Source organism: Lissotriton vulgaris, unplaced genomic scaffold (genome assembly GCF_964263255.1).
Source record: "Lissotriton vulgaris unplaced genomic scaffold, aLisVul1.2 SCAFFOLD_1179, whole genome shotgun sequence".
Lineage (NCBI taxonomy): Eukaryota > Metazoa > Chordata > Amphibia > Caudata > Salamandridae > Lissotriton > Lissotriton vulgaris.
The window spans coordinates 28,048-53,788 of NW_028246015.1; the positions used below are offsets into that span (position 1 = coordinate 28,048).

At 45.1% G+C, this 25,741-nt stretch overlaps 1 protein-coding gene across 1 annotated transcript in view; it reads right to left on the reverse strand.

The window, feature by feature from the left end:
• Nucleotides 1-10,968: 10,968 nt before the first annotated feature.
• LOC147666168 (prostaglandin reductase 1-like) overlaps nt 10,969-25,741 on the reverse strand; it is a 391,471-nt gene continuing 376,698 nt past the window's right edge. Inside the window, exons 11-12 of the mRNA XM_086949249.1 lie at nt 12,488-12,606; nt 10,969-11,010 (exon numbers count right to left, since the gene is read on the reverse strand). Coding sequence (XP_086805375.1) covers nt 10,969-11,010; nt 12,488-12,606 — 161 coding nt within the window. The remainder of the gene's footprint in view (nt 11,011-12,487; nt 12,607-25,741) is intronic.

Here is a 25,741-nt window from a genome sequence, read left to right on the forward strand (position 1 = left end):
TCCAAATTTATATAGGAAATGATCACACCTGTCAGTCATGATTTGCATATATTCAGGGAGAAACTGGGAGGTCTTAAGAAGTGGTCTCATATTTTTAAATTGGAATGCCTTACAGTATTCAATAAGATCAGGACTTGCTATTCCCCCTTCAAATTTATCTCTCCTTAGTTTTTTCCAAGATATCCTTGCTCCTTTTGATGACCAAATAAAACTTGTGATTTTCCCGTGTATCTTTTTCAAGGCATCTCTCTTGAATTCCAGTGGAATTGTATTAAATAGATAGGTGAATTTAGGCACAATAGACATTTTAACTATATTTGATCTCCCCAGGAAACTAAGAGGTAGTCCATCCCATACTTTGAGTAATTTCGTGGTTTCAATGGCGATTCTATTCAGATTTATCTGTGGTATTTTTTCTATGTCTTTCACTAATGTGATACCTAAATATTTTATTTTTTCTTTTGTATATGGATTGTTGACAGTTGTGTTCCAGCTCATAGCCTCTGTTTTTTCTTGATTTGTAAGGTATCCTGATACTGTTCCGAACTTGATTATTGTGGATTCTATTGCAACCGAAGAGCTATTATAGTCATTTGTAAAAATCATCAGGTCGTCGGCATATAGTGCCACTTTTTTCGACCAATCCTGATGCTGAAATGGGGTTATTGTGGCATGATTTCTTAGCGAGACTGCAAGGACTTCAATATATAAATTGAAAAGCAGGGGTGACAGTGGGCATCCTTGCCTTGTCCCTCTTTGTATGTCAATGTTGTTTGTGAGGTTCCCGTTGACTAATATTTTAGCCCTTGGTTTGGTATATATCTCTGCCACCATATTGCCGAAATTTTCTCCTAGATTATATTTATTGATGACTTTGTTAAGGAATGACCAATTTACTCTATCAAACGCTTTGGCAGTGTCGAAAGTGATTATGGTTAGTGGTAATTTTTCTGTGATGGCTATATCTATTGCGGCAAAAAGTTCGTGTGTGATTTCTTCTATTTGCCTACCCTTTATGAAGCCTTTTTGATCAGGATTTATCAGTTTAGTCATTATCACTGCTAATCTTTTCGCCATGACCTTCATATAAATTTTGTAATCACAATTAAGCAGTGAGATGGGTCTGTATGACTCACATATTGCTGGGTTTTTTCCTGGCTTTAAAATAATGCTAATTGTTGCGTCGTTCCAGGAATCTGGGATTTTTTCTTTTTTTTTATATGTTAGATTTAGTAAATCTGTTAATGGTGACACCAGAGAATCTCTTAAAATCTGGTAGAACTCATTTGGTAAGGTGTCCGGGCCAGCTGCTTTACCTTTTTTTAGGCCTTTTATGATGGTTCTAACCTCTTCTACTGTAATATCTTTATTTAGCTCTTCTTTTTCCATTTCGGTTAGTTGTGGAAGGGGTATATGTTCTAGGTACTTCTGGATCTGTTCCTCTGTGGGATTTACATCCTCCTTATATAAATTAGAGAAAAACTTCACAAATTCCTGCATTATTATGGAGTCCTCAGTTTCGTTTATATTATTTCGTTGAATGCAGATTATTTTGTTTCTAGTTTGCTCTTTTTTCGTCTTCCAGGCCAACAGTTTTCCACATCCTTCTCCATATTCATGATTAGATAACTTACTGGCTTCCCATCTAGTCTTTACTTTATTTTCCAGGAGGTTTACCAGTCTTTCCTTTAGTTCTTGCCTTTGTTTCTCTATCGATTCTTTTACATCTGGAGTAGCGTCCACCATTATCTTGAGATCGAGTTCTTTAATATCACTTTCCATACCTCCAATTTCCAATTTTGCAGTCCTGGCTCTGTGTGAACCCAAACTTAATAACCTGCCTCTAATAACCGCTTTATATGTGTCCCAGATAATTTGTTTGGATGTACCAGTTTGGTTTTCCTTAAAAAAATTGGCTGTTGTTATCTCCAGTTCTTCTGCTGCCTGTGGATCTAGTAATATTGTGCGGTCTACCGTCCATCTTGATTGTAGATTATTTTTCGTTATTTGCATGGTTAGTTGTACCGCCGAGTGGTCAGATAGATGTTCTGGTAAATGTTCTATGTTCTTGACTTTGTCTCGCAATGTACCATTTATTAGGAAGTAGTCAATTCGTGATCTATGACCAAGTTTTTTATTGTTAAAAGTGTAAGGATATTTTTTGTCTCCTTTCTCTCTCCACATATCCAGCAAACCCAGGTCATTTTTATAATTACCTAGCCATTCTCTCATTTTTGGGAGATTTGACTGTTTCCCTGGGGGATGTCTGTCTAGGGTCGGATCTATTAAAATATTGTAATCTCCACCTATTATTATCGGGGCAGTTGTTGACAGTAGTTCTGTGTACAGTTTTTGTAGGGGGGTTGGGTCATCTATATTTGGGCCATAATACCCTGCCAAGGTATATGTATTTTCGTATATTCTTACCTTAATAAAAGCCCATCTTCCTTTATTATCAACTGATTTGTGCTCAATTTTGGCTTTAAGTGTTTTTTTAAGAACTATTATTATGCCTTTGATATTGCATTCTTGATTTGTGCAAACATAGGTGTCAACCCATTTCAGATTCTTCATTATTTGTTCCCATTCCATACTTAGGAGGTGCGTCTCTTGTAGGATAATTATCTCGCTGTCTACTTCCTTCAGATATTCAAGAATCCTTCTCCTTCTGCTAGGTGTCCTAAGTCCATTAACATTCCAAGAGAGTACCTTGAATTGTTTATATTTTGTCGCCATTCCTGTTATGAGCATCTTGTTTTTTCCGTGTTCTATGGGTCCCAATAATTCCTTTTACTGTGAGCGCTGAGGACATTTTTTCAAATTTTTTCCCTATTTTGCTCCCCACCCGTGCATTCTTTTTATGAGATATTTGCGTTTTTTTGTGGGGTTCATTGTTTCCCACCCTGAGGAAGCCTCCCTTCTTCTTTTGGGGCGGTATTCTTCGCCCTATTCGAGCTCGTTGCTTCGCCTAGATTTTATGATATTCATCTTGCTTGGGGTTCTGTTTCAGTTCGTAGTTGATCTTTTATTTGCTCAATAAAGGTTTCTACCTCTCTGGGGTCTCTGATGTTGTGCATCTTATTTTTCCACATTATCCTTAATGCGGCAGGAAATTTCATCTGGACATTGGCTCCAAGAGATTTTAGTTCCTGCATATGTTGTCCTAACTCCCACTGTCTGTCTTGGGTAGTCTTGGATATATCTGAGCGAATCCTGAAGGACCAGTTGTCCTCTTTCAAAGTATCCTGTTTTAGACCTTCACTAAGTAGTCTTTCTTTCAGTGTATAAGTTTTAAAGTTTATCAGGATTTTTCTCGGTGTCTTCCTGTCTTTGTTTTTCCTGAAAGGGTCGCGATGTACCCTCTGTATGTCGTCAGTAAGATTGACTTCCTTGGACCATAAGAAATGTTTTTCAAAAAGAGAGACAACAAATTTTTTAATGTCCGTACCCTCCATATTCTCCGGCACGTTAAGGACCCTTAGGTTATTCCTTCTCGCCTGGTTTTCAAGCGATTCCATTTTCTCGCTCATGCTTCTTTCGTTTTCTCTGAGTTTTCTTATTTCTTTCTGGTTTGTGTCAACTCTCTTACTGAGATTCTCCACCACTGACTCGACTATGGTAACTCTTTCTCCGAGGGCGTTCATTTTTTGGTCTAAGGCTTCGCATACCTCTTGTATCTTGCTCTGATTAGCCTCCGAGACTGAGAATTTCTCTCTCATTTCTCCTAGGACTTTGTCCATGAATTTTCCCAAGAGCTTCTCTGTTTGTTCTACCATGTCAGAAGGTTCTATTGCCACTAGCTTTTCATGCTGTGGTATACTAGAGGTAGTAGGCATGTTTGTATCTCCCGCCTCCTCCATTTGTGAGTCTTTGAGGGTTACTGGTTCTTGTTTCTTTCCCTGAGATTTTTCACTCCCTTTAGTTCCGTTAATTATTTTAGGGGCGACAGGGGTAGCAGAGGGTACAGTTCGTATAATGGGTATAGTGGTGCAGATTGGGTTCGTGTTTATGCTTGTGACCGGGGAGATATTTTTTTCTCGGGGGTTAGGGTGGCTAAGAGTAGTTGAGAGTTTACGCCCTACTTGAACTTGCTGCTGTACTTTGAAGAAGGATCTGAGAGAGGGAGTAACTCTAATTATCTGTTCTGTCTGATTTTTCGCTTTAAAGTTTTTGTCCTTGTTTTGCTGTGATTTGGCAGTTTGCTTTCTTTTTGTAACCTTAGGTATAACCGGTATAGCAGTTTGTTTGGTTGGGTGTACTTGTTTGGAGAACTGCCTATTTCTTAAGCAGTAGCTGGACCTTCGCTTGTCCCCTGCTCCGCCCTCTACTTCTTCAGTCGAGTTTTCCTTGCTCCTAGCTCCTGGTTCTGAGTCCGGTTTAAGGGACTTCTCCACTACTTCAGGAGTGCCTGATATGATTAGGTCCGTTTCTGTTTCAACCTCAAAGTCTCTCTCCTTTTCTTTCTCCCTCTCTCCTTTCTCTCCTCTAATTACACTGCTACTCTCTATGACCCTGTCCCCTCCACACCCCACAAGTAAATCCAGCACAGTTACTCCCTCACTTCCGCCCCCCCCCTGTACCTTGCTCATGGATTCCTGTTGTCCCAAAGTCCTGGTGAGCAGCCTTCTTTTTTTCACGATCACAGAATCCTCTTTATAGTCTTTCTTGCAGCGTATAGTCTTTGTGTCTGATTTTGCCGGGAATACTCGATTCAGTAGGAGCTCAGCAGTGCCTCTCCCCCGGGATTGCGCTTGTTTTGCTTCTTTGGGTTTTAGGAGAGGTACTTCTTCCGCGTTGCCGCTGCTGTGTCTATTGCTGCCGCTTATGCCCCGGAAAAGGAAGGACAATCTTGCTACTGCGCACCGGCAACCTCTGCTGGCTTCCGACGCTGCTGCCCAGATACCACCGTATACAGCTCCGTATGCTGCTCGAGGAGACTCGGATTCCCGTGCGCCCATTCCCATGAGAGAGGTAGCTGTAATAATTGTAGTTAGATCAACTACTGTTTGTTTGATGTTTCCTTGTCATGTCTGTGTGTGGCGAGTGCGGAGCTCACAGCCGGAGACTCCTATCCGGCCGCCATCTTCCTCCCAAGCCCAAATCTTTAATGTTGCCATGTGCAGCAGATTCCCTTAATTTAATCCATACTTCATCCTCCCTGTCCCTTTTAATTTTTAGCTTGAGTCTGCTTCTCTTTCTTTTTAACCTAGCGATATCTTTCCCACGTTCCGGTACCCTTTCAACGTACTGTGCACGGATTAGTTTATTTAATTCCCTATTCAAATTACGCAGAGTCAGAGGAACTACCTCTCCTTTTTTCCTAGGGGGGACAGTTTTTTTAGCATTCAATAAAATCTTTAACATAAATTCCTCAAACCAAACTATTTCATTTCCGTTCCACTCTTCTATTTCCCTAAGGGTATCGGTCAGTAGATCCTGCACCCCATTGATGGCAGCATTATTCCAGAAGCATCTTCCAGATGTAGAGTGGAAGGTAGCCTCCTTGCCGTTTAGCGACCAGGATGCCGTATTCAGAGAGTTTAACGAAACTGATAGTAACAATATACTATGGTCGCTCAGAGTCGTGGGTGTGATCTTTAAGTCAAGAATCTGGGGAAACAGACCATAGCTGGCGATAGCATAGTCCAAAATTGATGACCCAAAGGGGGATTTGTGGGTATAATTTGCGGGGACGTCAGATGGAAATCTTCCATTTAAGATAATACCATCCCCGATCGCTAGTTCTTTTAACAAGATCTTCCCCCTTTTATTTGTCCTTAAGTTTTCCGGGAAAAGCGTCTGGGGGATGCAATGTACTTCCTCCTTAGCTTTATCCCTGAAGAGTTTTAGACTAGCGTTTGAAATTTTACAATTCAAATCACCAATAAGCAAAATTACAGGAAAAGGAGGGGAATTTTTTATCTTTTCCATATATTGGAGAACCCGCTGCAATTTATCATTAAAACATTCCTCAGGCGGAATATACACATTAAAAATTACCATGGGGTATTTTACATTATCATGGAACACATTTTCTAATGTTATTGTGTGGAAAAGTCTACTGGAATCAATATAATGGGAAAATCTCCATTGAAACTTATTTGACAGTAAACAGGCGAGCCCCCCCCTAGCATGCCCTTTCTTAGAGGGCGCAGCCGGAACTTCCAAAACATAGAAATCTTTTAAAGGCGTTAACCTATCTATGCACCATGTTTCCTGAATGCACAATATATCAGCCTCCAGAGTGGATAGAAAGGCCATTTTCTCCGGGCTGCTGTGGAATCCGGCCGCGTTCCAGGAAATTATGTTTAATGCTGGGTTAAAGATGATGGAACAATTTGGGGTTATCCTTAGTTTTTGTTGATAAAGCACTATGGAGCCAATTCCACCGGTTATTGTCATCATTGAGTGTGGAATTCTCAATTAGTGGAAGAGGCTTCACGTGCGATACTGAGCGTTTTCCCCTGGAAACCCAAATTTTCAGGTCTCTCAGAGGAGAGGTTACCCCGTTTTGCTCACCACCCCTCAACCCCTGCTTATCGAAAGAGTTTGGCTTGCCCGGGGTAGAGATAGGGAGAATATCGATACCTAAACGTTGAAAATTTTCAGCCTGTTCTAGTATCAAATTTGTTATGATAGGGGAATAAAATTTCACCCGAATACTCAAAACCCGACTTCCACCCAACAGAGACACCAGTTCTATGTCTCTAGACTGAATGTGATAGAGACATTCAACCTCACTGAAACGCTTGAGGAGCCAGGCTCTATTTAACAAAAGGTCAGTATCGAATAATGGAACAAAATCTAGTACACGCACATCCACAGGGGCCTTTAACATATTTACAGGCCGGGCCGGAGGGCAAGAATTTTCAGAGTCAATTGTTACCACAAAGGGGGGGGGCCAAAGGGTTTAAAGTCCCGGATGGATAAGAAATTGGTCCTCCGAGTGCACTCCGTGAAGGAGAGCCTGGGAGAGAGCCCCCAATTTGTGGTAAATCTTCCTGGGAAAGCAGGCTACCTTGTTCATTTTCCTCCTCCACTGAGGTTGAAGCGGTTACGTTCACATCCATGTCCACTTTTAAGGAAGTAGATAAGGATTCCCCATTCCTTATTTCATTCTCCCTTGCCTCTGTGCATTTTTGGAAAATGATCCTCCGTTGCTTCTTCTTTCTATATTTTCGAAGTGGTTTCCTCTTACTGGCTTTGGAACTTTTTTGTTTGCCATATTTTCTCTGTTCTTCAATGACCTCAGGTTTGTCGGCCAGGAGATCTTTTCCTCCTTCTGGGACAAAGATAGGAAATAACTCCTGGACCGTTTTGGGGCCAGGCAAGACTTTATCCTCCTCCTCTATCTCCAGGACTATATTTTTGATACAGTTAGATGCTGCAGTATGAGGCACCTCCTTATGAGGGATCATAGAAGGCACTTCATTTTTCCTATCTAGTTCGCTTCTAATGTCTGTGTATTTCCCCTCAGGTACAAATTGTTCAGGCTTAGGGGGAAAGGCCTTACTCATATCCGGCGCTTTCTGCAGCAATAACTTTAGGATTTGGGTAACTGATTCAAGAATACAGTCCGAGCTGCCTACAAATTTCCCTAGAAGCAGCAAAATTGAAGCAAGAAGTTGTTCCAGCGCGATCATGGACTCAGAGATCGGCTTTTCTCGTGCTTCCGCAGTGCAAATATTATCCAGGAGATTAAGGTCGGGGCTCTTGGAGGAGTTTAGCAAGTCAGATATTTCGTGTCTATTTAGCGACGGGGTGCTACTATACAGCATTAACCCTGATGGGGTGGCTCCCCCCGGGACTTTAAATTGCTCCAGAGATTCCACTTTAGCAGGGCTTACGTAGCGTCCCCATAGTTCCAGATCAATGGATAGTGCAGACAGGTCATCCCCCGGCCTGTCATTCATGGGTAACTGAGGAGTCGATGGTATGTGCACTGGCTCACTTACAATCATCAGCTTCCCGTCTGTAGGGTCCCGAAAGGGAGACCCCCCTACCATAGTTTGGGGGGCCCCCTGCTGGACCTGGGGAGATCGGGGTTCAGTGGTAGTTGGTAAGTGTACGTGTACTTCCAGGGCTTTAGTATCTGGTTTATCTAGAGTCACACATTTAGTTTTTTTTATACCAGATAGATCCCAGAGTTCAGATAACTGACATTGTCCTTTCAAAGGTGGGTTGTTTACTGACTTGTTTCTTGTGCGGATGGAAGGTAATTTTCGGGCAGGTTTTTCTCCCACTACCCTTCCTGATCGTAAAGTTTTAGACATTTTCCACCGTAATAAATTTAAAAAGAAATGTAGAAATATAAAACGTATAAAAGTCTGGAATAACGACAGTCCTTGTCTGACCAAGTAGGACCAGGGTGCAGTACAGCTATCACAGTACTTGCATCAATTTACACTCCTACTCGAATGGGCACAAATGCAAACAAGTAATAACAGTGTATAAAGTGAAATATAAGGGACCGGGCCCAGCCCGGCCTACCTCGGTCACTGAGGGCCACAGAGGGCCCGCCCTTTGCCCGGGCTTAGCCCCGGGCGCTCCCGCGACGCGGGCAATGACGCTGTTTTAAGGCGCCTCCTGGCGCGTCCCTGGCGTGTCCGCCGCTATGCGCGCTGGGTAATGTAGTCCCCCGCTCGGCGGCCGCTTGGTTGTGCTTGCGGCGGCGGGGGGACTACAGGGCAGAGCCAGTGGCAGCAAGGCGGCGTTCCCAATAGTGATCCTCGAGGGCAGGTAATAGGGCGTTGTGCAGCAGGCTCCCACTCCGACGCTCGGAGTATGCAAATAGCGGTACAGCTCCGTCATGTTTGGTGGACCATATGGCAAATTTCCAATACATTGTCAGGAACCGCTAGACGGTTACTCTGTTAGAGTGACAGAGTAATTTACTCTTTCACCCTGACAGAGTAAACTCTGTCCACCAAATAATAAATCAGCCTCTTAGTCTGCATAACCAATTGTGTATTACTAGCAGCCCGTCCCGACGTTGTCCGGGTATGAATTGCTGCCGGCCAGTAGTATATTGTTTTGTAGGATTTCGTTTTGATAACATTTCTTATCTGTGACAGGCCTGTGAAACGCTCCGATTCACAGTGCACTGCTGATGCACTTAAGAATGCACGTTCAGTAGTGTGTGAACTCGAGTTTCCCTACTTTATTTTTCCTTGCAATATTATATAGCGCAAACTCGACAACATGGCATGAGCACAATTTACATTACAGAAGAACACATTCATTCGTGGTAGGCACGGGGAGACGAAGCGGTTTTCCTGGAATCACAGGATGTTGAGCTGATGCCGAGATTCGAACGTAGCTCCCCAGCTCTAAAGTTCGCAATTCTAGAACTTGTGGCAGGAGGTGTGTTTAAAAGTGTATGTCGGTACTGGCCATCAATGAGAGAGACCTGCGAATTTTTCAAATGGGTGGTGAAAAAATATGAGTATGTTGCAGGAGAGGTGGGCCACCGTGCCACCAATGTACTTACAGGGGGAGGGTAAACACCCATTATTCCGCAACCTTTTTTCCGCATACCATCACTCCGCATACTTTCATTACGAAAGTACCATGACTCCGCAATGCCATTATAACACATGGCATTACATTTTATATGCTTGTACCACACATACATTTACAACGAAATTTGTTGTAAATGCATGGTGTGAATGGTAAAAGCATGTTTTTTTAACCCCTTGCATGCGGCCGCGATTCTGCGCCTGTGCGGCAAAATCGCAAGTAGGCAGGTTTATGACGGCCCCAGCCGTCATCAGCACACGAGCGCCGTAGTGCATGACTGCTGGGGCCCGTCATCAGCATGCAAGGGGTTATGGTTTGGATAAGGTAAGTATGGGTATAGGGGTATATGTTTTGGGGTACTGAGGTATATGTTTTGGGGTGTTTGGGTATTTTAAGGGTTCAGATATAGTTTTAGGTTATGGGTTACAGGGGTGGGTTTAGGGATAGGTATGGGTTTTGGGGTACAGGGGTATTTTTAGGGTTCAGGGCTAGGTTTGGGTTTTGGGGTATAGGGGTAATTTTAGGGTTCAGGGGTAGGTTTGAGTTTTGGGCAGGGGTATTTTAAGGATTCAGGGCTAGGTTTGGGCTTTGGGGTACAGGGGTATTTTTAGGGTTCAGGGCTAGGTTTGGGATTTGGGGTACAGGGGTATTTTAGGGTTCAGGGGTAGGTTTGGGTTTTGGGGTACAGGGGTATTTTTAGGGTTCAGGGGTAGGTTTAGGTTTTGAGGTACAGGGGTATTTTTAGGGTTCAGGGGTAGGTTTGGGTTTTGGGGTACAGGGGTATTTTAAGGGTTCAGGGCTGGGTTTGGGTTTTGAGGTACAGGGGTATTTTAGGGTTCAGGGGTAGGTTTGGGTTTTGGGGTACAGTGGTATTTTTAGAGTTCAGTGCTAGGTTTGGGGTTTGGGGTACAGGGGTATTTTTAGGGTTCAGGGGTAGGTTTGGGTTTTGAGGTACAGGGGTATTTATAGGGTTCAGGGCTAGGTTTGGGTTTTGGGGTACAGGGGTATTTTTAGGGTTTAGGGATAGGTTTTGGTTTTGGGGTACAGGGTATATTTATAGGGTTAAGCTGGGTTAGTGTTTAAGGGTGTTGGGGTATTTTAAGGAGTAAGGATGGGGTATGAATATGGGGTGCAGGGGTATTTAAAGGGAGCAGGGTGGGATTAGCACATGATATGAGACATGGCATGAAGGGCGGAACATACCACACGCCCCCAGCGTTTGTCATGCCCACAGCCAAACGCAGACACGCCCACAAGGGACTACTTTGCTGGCACGGTTCTTTTACCTTTTAAATGTATATGGTGGGCGTCTGCATAGCCTATGTCCTTCTGCTGCAACTGCCTTTTGCAACGCTGTATTGGGTGTTGTGATTGGTGCTGTGGTTCCTGAGATTACCCGCCTCAAAGGTTTGGGCTCTCTATTATATTAGTATGGATAAGCACAGATCACTACATTGTGGCAGAATCAATGTTCATTGATGAGCTGTGCATCTTAAAACAAATATTGACACATATCAATCTCTTATGGAAAGAGTAAAAACTGTATACTTTCTAATTTTGAATAATCTGAGAGATCTAGTGGGGTAAGCGAGACCTCAATTGCACTGTCTAGCTGGGTGGGAGAAAGTGCTGACATTACTTTTTTTTTTACAAAACAATGGGGGAACCCAGTTTACCGTAGGATCTGGGTATGCGTAATTACAAAACAAAATGGTCCCAATTGGAAATTTATATAACATAAAGTACCCAAGAAGTGACACAAACGGAAATTAAGTAATTCACTGATTGTATTATTATGAATGAATGAATACATGTTCCTTAATAAATCAATTCATATATATGCAATTATCAATATAATGCAGTTGCTCCAAGGTGAATAAAGGTACGTGTGGGATAAAGTGCTTGTGAATAGATAAGGAAAGTTGAAAAATTGAGGTGACAATATGTGCAGTATTTACAATTAGTTACATATTCAACCTGTCTGACTATAATTTATAAATGTAAAAAATCCACCAATTACAGATGCAATAACTGGTTAAAGGTCTTGCAAACGTGCATAAGTACCAGCACAGGTTGATATAATAGGGAAATGTTGACATTTCGACCCGAGAATGATGGAGCAATCTTATGATGCAGCCACCATTAATTAATCAGTGGGGCCTACAGCGTGGGTCTAGCCAGCCCATATACAGAGGAAGAACAGGGGCCTCTTCAGTGTGTATATGTGTTTTGTAGCCATCAATTATATTATTATGCAGGATATGCAAAAATGTCATTCCTGTTTATTCCATGTTTATTCCTGTTTTAACAAAATCATAAAGTCTTTCATTGGAATGGTTTAGTGTAACTGGTTTCATGTTATATGTGTACCATTCCATGATATTGCTGTGTACTGTCTTATATACAGGTCTTACTGCCTGATTTTTCATGTAAAACTTGATCTTCTGAAGGGCAATATTTAGATTAGGGATCTTTTTGATCGGTCCTGGTGAAGGCCAATGACCCAGATGGGCAATATGGCATAAACATGTTTACCAATTGCAGCATTTGAGACTATTACTTCCTTTGCAAATCCGTGGCAGTTTTAACCTTACTGAAATCTATCACCAGGCCCTTTCCTAACACCTATTTCCAGAGACCCTCCTACAGGTTGTCTTTTTATCAACAACAACAAAAAGAAAGATCTCCAAACAGCTCCAACTGCAGAGACCATTTAGAATTGCAGACCTTGCCCAACATGGAGCATGATCTGAAGAAGCATATCGCCTTGGTGAGTGAGGGTTCCTGCATCCTAAAAAGCAGACTTCTATGGATTAGAGTGAAATAATGTTCCTGAAAGTGTCTCTCATGAGACGTCACACCTTTATGTCCAGTTCATTTGGTCAAATAGGAGGTGTGGTGGACTGTACTAACTCCTCCCCCTCCCTCTGTTTTGATTGCTTGAGGGTAAACAGCAGGGCATTCTTACCTCTAAAATCCAGGCCATCAGCTGCTTCAAACCTTCCTCAAATCGGTTTTGCCAGCGAAGTACAATGAACCCTTCCATACAGAGTTCATTCATGAATAATGGAAACTGCACACATGGGCCTGCATTGGAACAAAGCAAACAAAATTTCAGATGAACAAATCTTCTTCGTTGACCAATTGCAAGCTATTTGGCAACATGTTTCTGAATGTCAGGTTGTATACTACTGGCAGAACACACTAGCTTATACAGAACAAAAAACGACAAAGCCAATAGCTCTGCGTTTAGTGTGACAACATATGAAAACAAAAGCATGTGCAGAGGTGATATTTTGGTTTGATAATACTTTAAAGCCAGATCTACTGGCCTCGCCAATGCTTGAAGGTAGTGAAGGTAGTGCTGGTATTAGGGGTGGGCAGGTTTTTGCTGATGGTTTTCATGGAACAATAGCAGTAAAAGAAAAATGTTTTTGTGTAAAATGCATTTACGAGTCAATGAAGGGTTGTGACAATAAGGGGCTTATTTTGATGTCAGGCGGAATTGCTTCCGCCGACACCGACTCGGTTCTGGTAGCCCTGACCGACTCATTTCAATGCGAAGAACACTGTTTGGTCGCATGCTCCCTTTCTTCAATGGGAGCTCGTGTTACAGCCATAACCGACCGTAACACAAGCTCCCATTGAGGAAAGGGAGGTGCAGTTCATACCTCCACCCCATGGCAGACCTCTCAAGGTGCCTGCCACAAGGGTCAGGGATCAATAGGGGGGCTCCATAGGTGCCCCCTCGGCCTCCAACTGGAGGCTGTGCACCAAAGAGGTCCATGCTGGGGCCCCCAAACACATGTCTGAAAGGCTGGCATGGAAACCATGTCGGAAAAGGTACATCGTAATCTCAGGGGCGGAAAGTCCCGCCCTTGAGATTACTGGCCGGCTTCCGACTGGCCGATGACAGTCTCTCCGAACCTGTTGAAAGGCAGCCAAAATGACCAGCCGGTTTACTTTCTGAGCACCTCCATCATAATGAGGCGGTCGGAAAGTAAACTGCGTGGCCTATTACGATGCGCCCCTAAAGACTCAAACCTGCAGTCGGAGCCTTTACAGGCCGCATTGTAAATGGCCCCTAATGGATCATTATTGCCTAAAGACTCTACCACCAAAGAACGCCAGTCAGGAGAGAACTTCCGTGACGTTCCTGCCACAGGCCCTGCACCTCGCCGCACCCGCTCCGCGGGTGCCGCATCGCCTCGCTGTACCAGGGGCAGCATACCTGAAGGGAGAAGAGGAAAGGCGGTCCCGGCCAAGAGGCATCCAGCGGGGCTGCGAGCGTAGCAGGGACTCCAACAACCAGGAGTCCCTGCGTGACCGATAGCCTGCTTCCGGTCCGCTCTCCCTGCTGGCCCGCCAACCGCCCACCTGAGGATCATAAAAACTTCCCCCACCTTGCTAGCGTGGGATCATTATTGCCTAAAGACTCTACCACCAAAGAACGCCAGTCAGGAGAGAACTTCCGTGACTTTCCTGCCGCCGGCCCTGCACCTCGCCGCACCCGCTCCGCAGGTGCCGCATCGCCTCGCTGTACCAGGTGCAGCATACCTGAAGGGAGAAGAGGAAAGGCGGTCCTGGGCAAGAGGCATCCAGCAGGGCTGCGAGCGTAGCAGGGACTCCAACAACCAGGAGTCCCTGTGTGACCGATAGCCAGCTTCCGGTCCGCTCTCCCTGCTGGCCCGCCCACCGCCCTCCACGCCCCCTATATCTTAGCACTAACCTCCCTCAGCGTGGGACGCAGCAAGGGGCGAAGACCGGGCAAAGAGCGGGCCGTTTGAGGCCGTTCGAGAACGTTAGAGACTGGACTGGGCCACCCCAATTACATCAGGAATTTCCCCATTTCCCCCTTTCGCTCCTACTAGATCATCTGTCCTCTCCCGGCGTCCTCTAGCCATACTGCTCACTATGAGCAAAATGGAGACGAGGAGCAAAGCCAATTCGGCAGTCAATGGACCCACGACAACTGCCCCTACTCAAGGTAAAATTGATAACTATTTTTTGAAGGCAGGATCCCTCTTGATAGATGACATCACTCTTCTAGAAAGATGTATTTCGCAAGAAATAGAGTGGGTTAGGAGGTCATCGATGGGTGTTATAGCGATGGCAAAAACTCCTGAGGATAGACGGAATATAGATAGCTCACAGCTCGGTGCTTGTGGTGGGGCCCAGCAAACCACTAGTATAGACCTCTCCGAGGGAACTCTAAGCGATCTTGAGGACATGAGCCTTCTCTCACTGCCAATGACACAATTTACTCAACCACCAAATACAACAAACACGGGAGAAGATACTGATCTAACCACCCAAAGCCCTATTCCACTGAGGGAAGAACCTCCCTCAACAACTGACACCCCAAACTTAGCAGGGCCATCAAATGCAGATCGGGGCTTAAGGGTGGGTGCCATACAAAAAAGGAAAATAGGGAAACAGAGCAACAAGGAAAGGAAGGCAAAAGAAGTGAAGGTAGGGGCAACACACAATACACCCAGCACAGACCATACTACCCAGGATAGAATTTCACCCGTGATATCGATTGACCCTTCCCAGGAACCACCTAGTGACACTCTCACTGATCTGCCACCTCTCACCACTGAACACAATCCTGAGTCAGCTGAAGAGGACATAACACTAGCAGATATAGGAAATCTCTTTAAGTCAATCTTAAGCCCCCTAGAAGCCCGCCTGATGAAAATGGAAGCGAGATTAATTAAAATTAAGAAAACCGCATTACAGTTTATGGACTGTTGGAAACCCGGGGCTCCTGGCCCCATACTTTCTAACACTGATCCAAAACATAAAAAGAACCCCGACCCTCCAAAACTTGTAAAAAATACCGAGGCCGTAACAACTTCATCGGGCGCTAAAAACGCCAAATTACATAGCAACCAACCACCAAACCTAAAAGCTAAATCATCCACGCCAGTGACTTCTGCAGGTGCCCCCAAAAAGCAACCCCCTACTGCACAACAACAATCATCTTCAGTCACCGATAACACGCAGTTCAACTCACAACACAAAAGTCCTCCCAAACCCCCCTTGATCATCAATCAAAATGTCCAAGACCCTAATAACTTAGTGGCAAAACCACAAAGAACAGTTACTGTTAATCTCCCGCCTGAGGTAGCTCCATATACCGTCATTTTAGTCTGGGTTCCCAAACTAAAATCGGATACAAATGAGACAGGGGAGTCATTAAAAAATAAAGTAATCAACTGGCTTTCAACACATAGACCTCTTCCCAGAGGTATGACCAGCGACATTCGCATGGTAAGAAGAGTCTCGTGGGTAGGCAAGAGACCTAAAACAATCAGCGGTGAACCAGGAACAGTCGCATTTATTTGTAGTTCCTTTTTGGAGGACAAGGGGAATACCATTCACCCAGTCCCTCTTTCGTTCTTTTACCCAGCAAACGAACATACAACCAATGACCAGAGACGAGGATACCATCAGAACTCACAGGGAAATTAGGAGGGTAATCAGGGAAGGAGGAGACTCCCCTTTAACCAAATGCGAATACCCCCTGATCATCCAACTATATACAACAACTTCCAGGGGTGGGAGACTGTAAAGAGAAGAGGAATGGGAATGGGTGGATTTGATAGAGAAGTGCCTTGGCCTCCAAGATTCTACCAGCCACCATTTCTACCGCTGTCTAACCGATACGACTGCCTTGAAATGGTGGACTGACATCTGGCCTCCGAAGAAGGGGCATACGGGCAAACACTAGGGTTTGATGAAGGCAACCATGACACCTCTAATTCTAGGGAGGAGATATCTACTACTGAGAATCTAGACCCACCCCAACAGAGAAAAGAAAGGGGAGCTATCTTGGAGGGTCCACCAACGGCTGAAGGGCATACAGATAGGGCATCTCGACCAGCCCACACAAGTCAAACGGTTAATCAATCTAGTACGCAGACTGTCCCACAAACATTAAAATTGCTTTCTTGGAATGTGGCAGGCCTGGCCAACAAAATAGACTCGGACTTATGGGCCGAGCTAATACATCCAAAAAGCGTTTGTCTCTTTCAAGAGACTTGGACAAGGGACGAGACCTCCTTTAGGGGTTTCCAGACATTCTCAATTCCAGCTACCTGGGGTGGGAGAGGCCAACCATCTGGAGGCTTGGCAACCTGGGTGGCTTCCGACTTAGGCTGCTTAGCTTCACGATATATAGTAGATTCGGTAGATATATTGGCCGTCCTACTCGAATGGCCGGGTCCCTTTAAATTACTAGTCATAAATATTTACTCGAGGCCAGTCCCAATAGCTACTACCTCTAAAACCATAGAGGCACTGTCTCGCCTCCTAGAAACCATCCCAGGGGATATATCATACCTAATAGGGGGGACTTTAATTCACATTTCGAACCATTACCTGGATTACTTGATGGACCCTCCCTAGAGGAGGATTCAAGTTGGCAGGTTCCTCCGACAAAAGCACCCCCTCCTAGAGCATGGACACCGCTGGCCATTCAAATAAATACACTAAATCTCACCTACGGTTTGAGAGCTTGTAAAGGCCGCACTAGGTCTGACATCCCGAGCAAATGTACATTTAACAAAGTAGGGAGGGAATCCAGATTAGATTACTTCCTGGTACAGATGCATGTATGGAAAAGGGTAGTGGATTTCAAAATAACATCTAGGCAGGACAGCGACCACAATGCTTTAGAATTAGAGTACGCCATCCCCTGCTCGGAGGTGAATGTGTCAAGTGAGCTAGAATTGAGAGAGGGACCTCTCCTGGACAACAACAGGAGGAGGATAAGATGGGAAAAGCTTGCCTCTAGCGAAGAGAGGCTAGCCTCCCTCTACGCTAAAATTATCCCTATCCTCGAGGAGGCCTTTGACCTATGGAACCTAGACTCCCTAAAAGATACTAGTGAGGATTTAGCACAGGTACACGAACACCTAATCAGGAAGCTTGAAGCTGATCTCTTCAGCACCAGACGACCTAGAACCCAGGGACCGACCAAAAACACTTGGTTCAATAGTACTTGTCGACTGGCAAAACGAGACCTCCTATCCATCATAAAAGAAGGAGGCCCTAGGGAAGAGATCCGCTCTGAAAGGAGGGCTTACAAAACACTTATAGCTAATGCTAAAATAGAGTGGGATGTACAGCACTGGGAGAATCTATCGGAGTCCCTAGCTAAAAGAGACTCCCGTAGATTCTGGAGAATAATTAACCATGGAAGCGGGGATCTTCCCTCGGCAATTGAACCCAACATTGCAGCAAATGTCTGGCAAGAACACTTCCAGCAGCTATATTCCCCCCGAGAATGAGGAGCTAGGACCAACATTACCTACTACTCTTGACACACACACCTCTGACCCCTTCACCATAAAAGACATTAGGGTGGCGATAGCGGGGCTTTCCTCTGGAAAGGCACCGGGCTTGGATGGGGTGCCGGGCGACCTCTTCAGGCAGGAACCTGGGATTTGGGCACCCTACTTCATGGTCTTATTCAATGCAGTGCTGGGGGGAATGAAAATACCAGATACTTGGCTGGGAGCGGAGGTGGTCCCGATATTTAAAAAGGGGTCGCCCCTGCTCCCCGCCAACTATCGCCCAATCAGCCTCATTGATGTGTCCCAGAAGCTGTTCGACAGATTAATTCTTGATAGGCTGCAAAGCTGGATGGAGGAGACCGACATTTTAAGCCCTCTCCAGGCGGGATTTAGAAAAGGAGTCTCAACAGTCGACCAAATACTTAGATTGAACATTTTGTATTGGAAGACGGTACATCTAGAAGGTGGGTCACTGTATGCGGTCTTCGTGGACCTCCGCGCCGCCTTCGATTTGGTCCCTAGGGCTAAATTGTGGGCGGTGCTGGCTGATCTGGGTGTCCCTGGAGATATCCTCCAGATCCTAATCAGGCTACACACAGACAACTACGCCCGAGTAAGATATGGAAAGGGCGGTAGGCTGACAGATAGGTTCCCTGTCCGAAGAGGGGTAAGGCAGGGCTGCGTGTTGGCGCCGACCCTGTTCTGCCTATTCACGAACGGGGTGATAGAGCACTTGAGCAGGATCCCTAACATTGATGCGCCACAATTGAACAGCAGCAGGGTGCCAGCGATTAAGTTCGCGGACGACACCCTGCTGCTGTCAAAAACACCAATGGGGTTACAGAGAGTCTTGAATGGGTTCTTGGGGTTCTGCAATGAAAGGGGATTAGAAATAAACCCCTCCAAGACCAAATTCATGATTCTTAATCACAAACCCAAAAGCTGCCCAAATCCCCGTCTGGGATCCACAATCCTAGAAAGAGTCTATGTAATTGAGTATCTCGGCATAACCCTCAAACAGAACCTGACCTGGTTGTCACACAAAACAAAAGCAACCACAAAATTAATCCAGAGGGCTGGTGCCATTACAAGAATTGCCAAAAAATCACCTCTTCGCCCATTGGCACCTGCCATACACATTTATAAAGCCCAAGCCCGGGGGGGCATTACTTATGGGGCCGAGTTATGGGGACATACACCGCTACAAACCATACAGGTTCCAGAAAACAACTTTATTAGACAATTGGCGGCTCTTCCACCGAGCACTCCTCTTCTCCCACTAAGAATGGACTTGGTACTACGACCAATTACGGAGGAACTGGGCCTTAAACCCTTGACTTACTGGAGGCGCTTGTGGAGCAGCCAGGATCTGGTACACTATAGAAGTGAACTGCAGGAGCTTCTCAGATCTATCCACGCGGCTAAAATCCCCTGGCTAAAGTACATCAGGGACATGTGTACGACCCTCGGAGTCCCAGAGCTATGGTCCAATCCGGAAGCAATGTCCGCAAGGCTCCCGAGAAAAGAACTTTCCAAATTGTTTTACAGCCTTATGCTCCCGAAATCTCTGAGTTCTATCCGGGAAGGATCCTTAACCGATACATTTATCAAGGCAAAAGACTCCTACAGTCTTGAGTACGTCTTAGATGGTATGACGCCAGTGTTTGTAAGGAAAATCTTTATGCAATGGAGGTACGGTTCTCTTCCCCTGAGGTCCCTTACCAAATCTTGGGACGGTAACCTGGACTCGGGGAACTGCCCAGCATGTAACTATAAATTGGAAAGTGACCTTCACGTGGTCCTGTTTTGCAGAGCTTATAGCAGAATCAGGAGCTATTGGCTGGTCCCCTATCTAAGGAACCTGGGCTTCCGAACTTATGCCCTAGCCTACAGAGTGCTCAAAACAGACTTAACAGCTCCAACTGTGTTCGTAATGGCGAAATTTCTGACGGCAATATGGAGATTACGTGCAAGAATTATAAGGGACTCTAACGCTGTATGAACTCGTGGTTCTTAAACCAAAAATTTATTTATTTTAATTAGACTGTAATCATGATTTGGGTATTTTAAAACACATAGCTTATTTCATAATGATTTTAATGGTGGCATTTATTTGTACATCTTTTATGATCTCTCATGATCGAAATAAAGATTATTTGAATTGAATTGAAATGGCCCCTAACTGTTACTGTTGAGTGCACATTTTAGGTGTTAAATAGTCCCTCCTGCATATAAATCATACATACATTCTTATATAGCGCCTTTCACCGTAAGGTCTCAAAGCTCTTGCTTTGCATATCAATGCAATCACTGCACAGGAAGCAGAATGCTACAACAAGCAGCAAATAGCATGAGCTAAGAGACAAATACAGGTGGAAATAGCATTTGCTTACAGCAGGTGGTAATTCAAGTAAATTAACAAAAGGGCACCCAAAACATGCATTCATTCGAACTCTTATGTATGCCCATTGACATACCAATATCCCCATCTAATGAAAAGAAACAAGAAAAAAATATAAATACATTTGACAGAATTACGTGCACATGCCAAAACAGAATATTGTCACATTACGAGTAACTGGGAAACACCGAACATACCTAGGTACAAAAATGATATAAAATGCAGATCACACCCCATATTACTCACCTTGCTACCAGCACCATAGAGTGAGCACTCATTGATCAGAATACAATTCTGAATGTCATACATATTCAGAAACTGCACCCTAAAGTGCGCCAATGGTAGGTGAATGCTACCAGCACCAAGGTCCGGCACCGCACAGAAAGTGGTGATGCCCCAGGCTCATCCCAAGAACCACTGACTGCCTGAAAAGGGCAGAATCATTCATCCTCCCAACATATTGGCAGGACATGGAGAATACCTAATACCCACTGCCTTGGTGAACATATTTTAGCAAGAGTGTGGCTTTTGTACTGTCACCCCCAACCTATTTCATAAAGCTATAGTCTATGCTCCATTCACTTGCCATAGTATGGTTCCATTACTGCCAACAAAAGACATGTGACAAAGAATTGAAAGGCTATGATTGTGCATTTGTGAATGTTTTCAAGCTTACAATATTAGAAACGTGGCCCTGGAAATAACAATTATCACACTTTATTTTGCCTTCTGCATGTATATACAGAATACTGTTGTTAATTTTCACGTGCCCTGAAAGTCTGTAAGTAACACAATAATGGTAAATCACTTAGCAAAAGCATCACCAGTCACCAACTATAAACTGTTAAAACTAAGTTGAGGATGTTGGCCAAATGCAATGGCCATAAGTTACCTCATACAACTGAACATGTGTGTGCGCGCATGTGTGTGTAACCACAGCTATGCACCTTGACTCTCCATACGTGCTCCAGAAAGTGGCTTGGGGTACCTATTATGGACATGTCAGATGACACCTCACCAAAAGTCTGCTAAAGTGTCAGAAGGGGCATAAAATTAGGCCAGTGGTTCCAGCCGAATTGACAGTGCTTGACGAGTGCCTTTTATAGACGTTCAGAGGCACAGTACCCTGTCTTAGAATAAGTATTGTTCGTCTGACACTATGATCCAAAAAAAAGGGATAAATACTTTTGAGTCTGCTTAAAAAGCACTTTATCAGAATAAGATTGATATACTTTCAAAGATCAATATAGGGCAATGTCACTTGAGTAACCTGTTCTGGGGGCTGCATTTGAAAAAATAAGTTACGTTGAGCAGGAATCCACATCTAATTTAGCAAGTGTGTTGGCAATTTAGTTAAGGCAACCATAAAAGTATCATTTATGCACCATCCGTAAAAGTTTCCTGCATTAGCAAATCTCTCATAGTGCCTTCAACAGTGTGTATTAAGTTGTATGCCCATCTCAGTACATTACCCCTGGGGCTAGTGAGTGCAAATTCCAGGTGCAAAGCTTGTGTAGGGATAGCTTGGCTGAGGGAAAGCAATTTGTGGAGAATCTTCCCTTCCTATAGGTTCGTGGAAGACCATTTGCATAAGAGAATATACTCAAGAGCATAAGAGAGAATCGGAGGAGTGTTTACTCTTTAAATTTGCAACAAAGACTTAAAGTGTTGCCTTCTCGGGGAGATTTCAAACGTTTTAAGCACACCAAGATGGGGTTATAGGAGGCCTCATTGTGGCAGGACAAGACAGCATACCACAATTGTCGAGCCCTTAAGGCAGCAGTCAGGGATTAGCGGCAATTTTCTCTGCAGCAAGGCTTCAGTTCTTGGGCAGCACCTCTTCTTTGTCCGTATCTTCTTCTTGTCCATAGCATCTAAAGTTCAAGATCCAGGGATGCCACCTAAATACTATATTTAGGGGTGTTAGCGGGTGAGACATGTAGTAGCCAATGGGCTGCCTCCCTTTAGGGAGCCTACACCCTCTAAGTGACCAGTTGCAGTGGCAAGGGGCACAACCTTAGTCCTGACATGGTTGTTTTCCCACCATCTCAAGATGGTGTTTTTCAAAAGTGGGGTCTACATCACCTGCCACACCTTAGGGGTGGGGCTGGTTGAATGTGGACTCTTCTCCTCATTAAACTAATTTTCCTGCCTGTCCGCCTTCCAAATGTGGAGCAGGACAGGGGTCTGGCCTCCTCCAGTATCTGGGGAAGCCAGCATTGCACTTCAAAGGCGGCGCCGCCTTTGAAGCAAGCTTCCCGCTCTAAAAGACCATTCCGGCCTGGAGGAGGTGCGCAGCACCTCCACCCAGAGCAGGCTTTGTTTTGGGCCTCTGGGAGTGCAGGATCACACCCGATGAGGTCAGAACTATGTCTGATGGTGACAGGCTGGCTAGGACATGTCTGACACCACACCAGCGTTTGGTAGGTTTTCAGGGGACCCTCTAAAGGGTCTTCTGTGTATACATCCAACACTGGCATCACTGAGGATTTATTAAGACATGAGTTTCCAGTCCATGTAATCCCTATGGCTTCCCTGTGCACGTACAATATCTAAGAATGGCTCACGTATTGTAGGGTCATATCTACTCATGCAGAGATGTCCACACATGGGGTATAGTGCACCCTGCCTTAGTGCTGGAAGGCCTGCTGTAGGGGTGAGTTACCTATACATCATGCAGTGTATGATGCATGGCACACAGGGCTGTGTGCCATGTCGCCTCTATGGTTTCCTTTGCACTAAGACACGCATCCTGCAATGGCAGTTTGCATGGTCCTGGCGAGATGTCTGTGGGGTGGCACAATTCATGCTGCAGACCAAGTGGACCCTCTTCAGTACCCATGCCCTAGTTACCAGGGGTATTATTCACTTGGCACTTACTGGAGCTGTAGTTGTTCCAATCATGGTACAGTTTTGGGAAAAAAGATATGGCACTGGGAACCCGGTTAGCATGGACCCCATGCACTTACAGTTTGAGATCACATCAGACATCAAGCAAAAAGTGGGGGCTAACCATGTCAAAAGAGGCACTTTCCTACCGACCACTGTACTTAAAAGTCTCCTCTGCTTCAGACATCCAACGCCTCAAACACTGCATGCACATCACCTTGACCTGGATATCTAGCATCTACTAGAAGCTCAACCCAACCGAGGAAACATTTCCTGTTATTTGCAAAGAGCAACAAACAAAATACAGTACAAACCTAGCTCAATGACCTGAATCTTGATGGCTTCAAACCTAAACATTTACCAAATGCAAAGTCACTTGGATTTACCCCTGTTAGAAATGGGATTTCTGGTTGGCTAAGGCTTGCCCGAAAGCCAGGCAGAAATCACCACTCTAGTCAGGATAAGGAGGAAACACACACTGTTGACAACCCCGCTCACCCCCTTGGTAGCTTGGCACGAGCAGACAGGCTTATCCCCAAGGCAAAGTGTAAAGTATTTGTACCAACACCCACAATAACACTGTGAAACACCACACATTGATACCACACATGTATTTATAAAAATATAAATATCTTTATCTAATTTAGGCAAGATCAAAACGGCATGAATCCACATGTACCATAAAAGCTATTTCTTTAAGAAGTGTTCTTTGGAAGGCTCTTGTAAAAATAACTGTACTGGTAAAAATAAAGGAACCTTTAGAGTCAGTATGGCTGTAAACTCGTGGAAAGTTACTGTAAAAATGTGCTCCTCCCAACAGTGGTCACTTGTACCCTGTGAACGGGGCCTCGCTCACACTACAATCGGGTTGGGCTAATTATCGCGTTCTTGCTGAAAAGCTGCCTTCACTGTTGTGTTTCTCCCAACAATACCCCGCAGTACTGGTAGCCCAAAAAGAATGCAGCACTTGTAGAAAAGAACACTGTCCTTCACGGACGTCAATATGCCCCACTGCCCTCGTAGCATAGCATGCTACACTCAACATGGGTTTAAACAACAAGATGCCCAGCTGTATTAGGTCTCACCAGCAGAACGCTTTCCTGCTTCTTCTAATCACTTTCAGGGGGAAGCTTTCAGCTCCTGAGAGCAGGCCTTGGTACTGCAGCACACCAGCTGTGCTGGGACGGGCCGTCGGGAAGGACCAGGCATGGGGGCTTCACCGGCCTGGACATTGCCTCTTCCCCACCACTTCTAGGTACTTGCACACAGCGGCGCTGGACCAGAGTCTGAGCGGTTACGGGTTGCCTTGTCGATTCTGCTTCTCCCGCTGCGCGTCGTCAGGCCGACCTTGCCTCCAACAGCTCTTCTCCCGTGGTAGAGTTGGGTTGTTCGGTGGAGCCTTTCACTTTCTGAATCAGTGCGGTGATGACACGCGGCTGGGCAGTTCCTCCACGTCAGCGCAGCCTGGGGAAATGCTTCTTGGTTGCCAGGCAACCCTCCGGCTCTGCTACAACGCGGCTCCTCCTCCCAGCAAACCCGGCAGTCGGCGGTGAACTTAAAGTATGCGGCAGAACTTATTGGGATCGAGGGCCAGTGGTGAGACAATACCGGCCCTCTATACTTCACGTTGATCACAGGCTGGCAGCGCTGATTTCGGCCCCCTTAAAGGTCTCGGGTAGTGCCCTGGCACGCACTCTCAGGTACCGGGACGGTCCCACAGAGGATCCGCGCTGGGGGCAAGACAGACCTCACAATTAGCACCAGCTGTGTGCCGACACAAGAAGCAAGTCAATCGTACTGTAGGCTGACAGCGAGAAGGAAATGAACCGTGTCAGTCCGTAATGCTGGATCCCCAAAGAAGAGACTTTTTAGTAGAAATTGAGTGACCTTCTTATCTTCGGAGTAGGAGATCTAATCTCAACGGGAACAAAGTTTATTACCGTCAAGAATCCGCACAAGTCAAGCCTGGGTGCGCCCCCTCTGGGTCCCCAGAGGCAACATCACTCCCTTCTCATCCCCCAGTCCTGACGAAGACCCACCCTGACCCGCAAATCGAGTAATACTAGGGTCGAAATGTCGATGGCACAAGCCCTTGGAGCAACAAAGAGTATTCCTGCTTGGAACCCACTACTGTTGTGGCACAGGGGAGTAACTATAATTGAATACTGTTTTGGCCAACATCCTGCTACTTTTCACCTTCAGGTGTATATAAGTCACCAATTCTGTATCACTGCTGCACAATATATCACTGCACACCCATTCTCACGATCACTTTAGATAGATGCGCCGTTTTATAGAAAATACTTGATTTGTAATGTATATATTAAAACAGGGTACATATGAATGCAACTTAATTCAGAAAATATTTTTTATACCCTTTTTGTTGGTTTGGATTTACATTTGTTTTGTATAGAGCGACTAGGATTGCAACTAGGCAAATCACTGTAGGAATCAAATTTGTAAGTTTGAAGCAATCAGTTTTTACCCAACGGAACCACTGTTTACATATAAAAGACCAGCACACTGAGTCAGGGAACACCGGGCATCCGGGCAGGCAGGACAAAGTGCACGAGGCCACAATCAGGGTGCCGAGACACGTGCTCAGCGTTGATACACGTAGTTGCTTCTG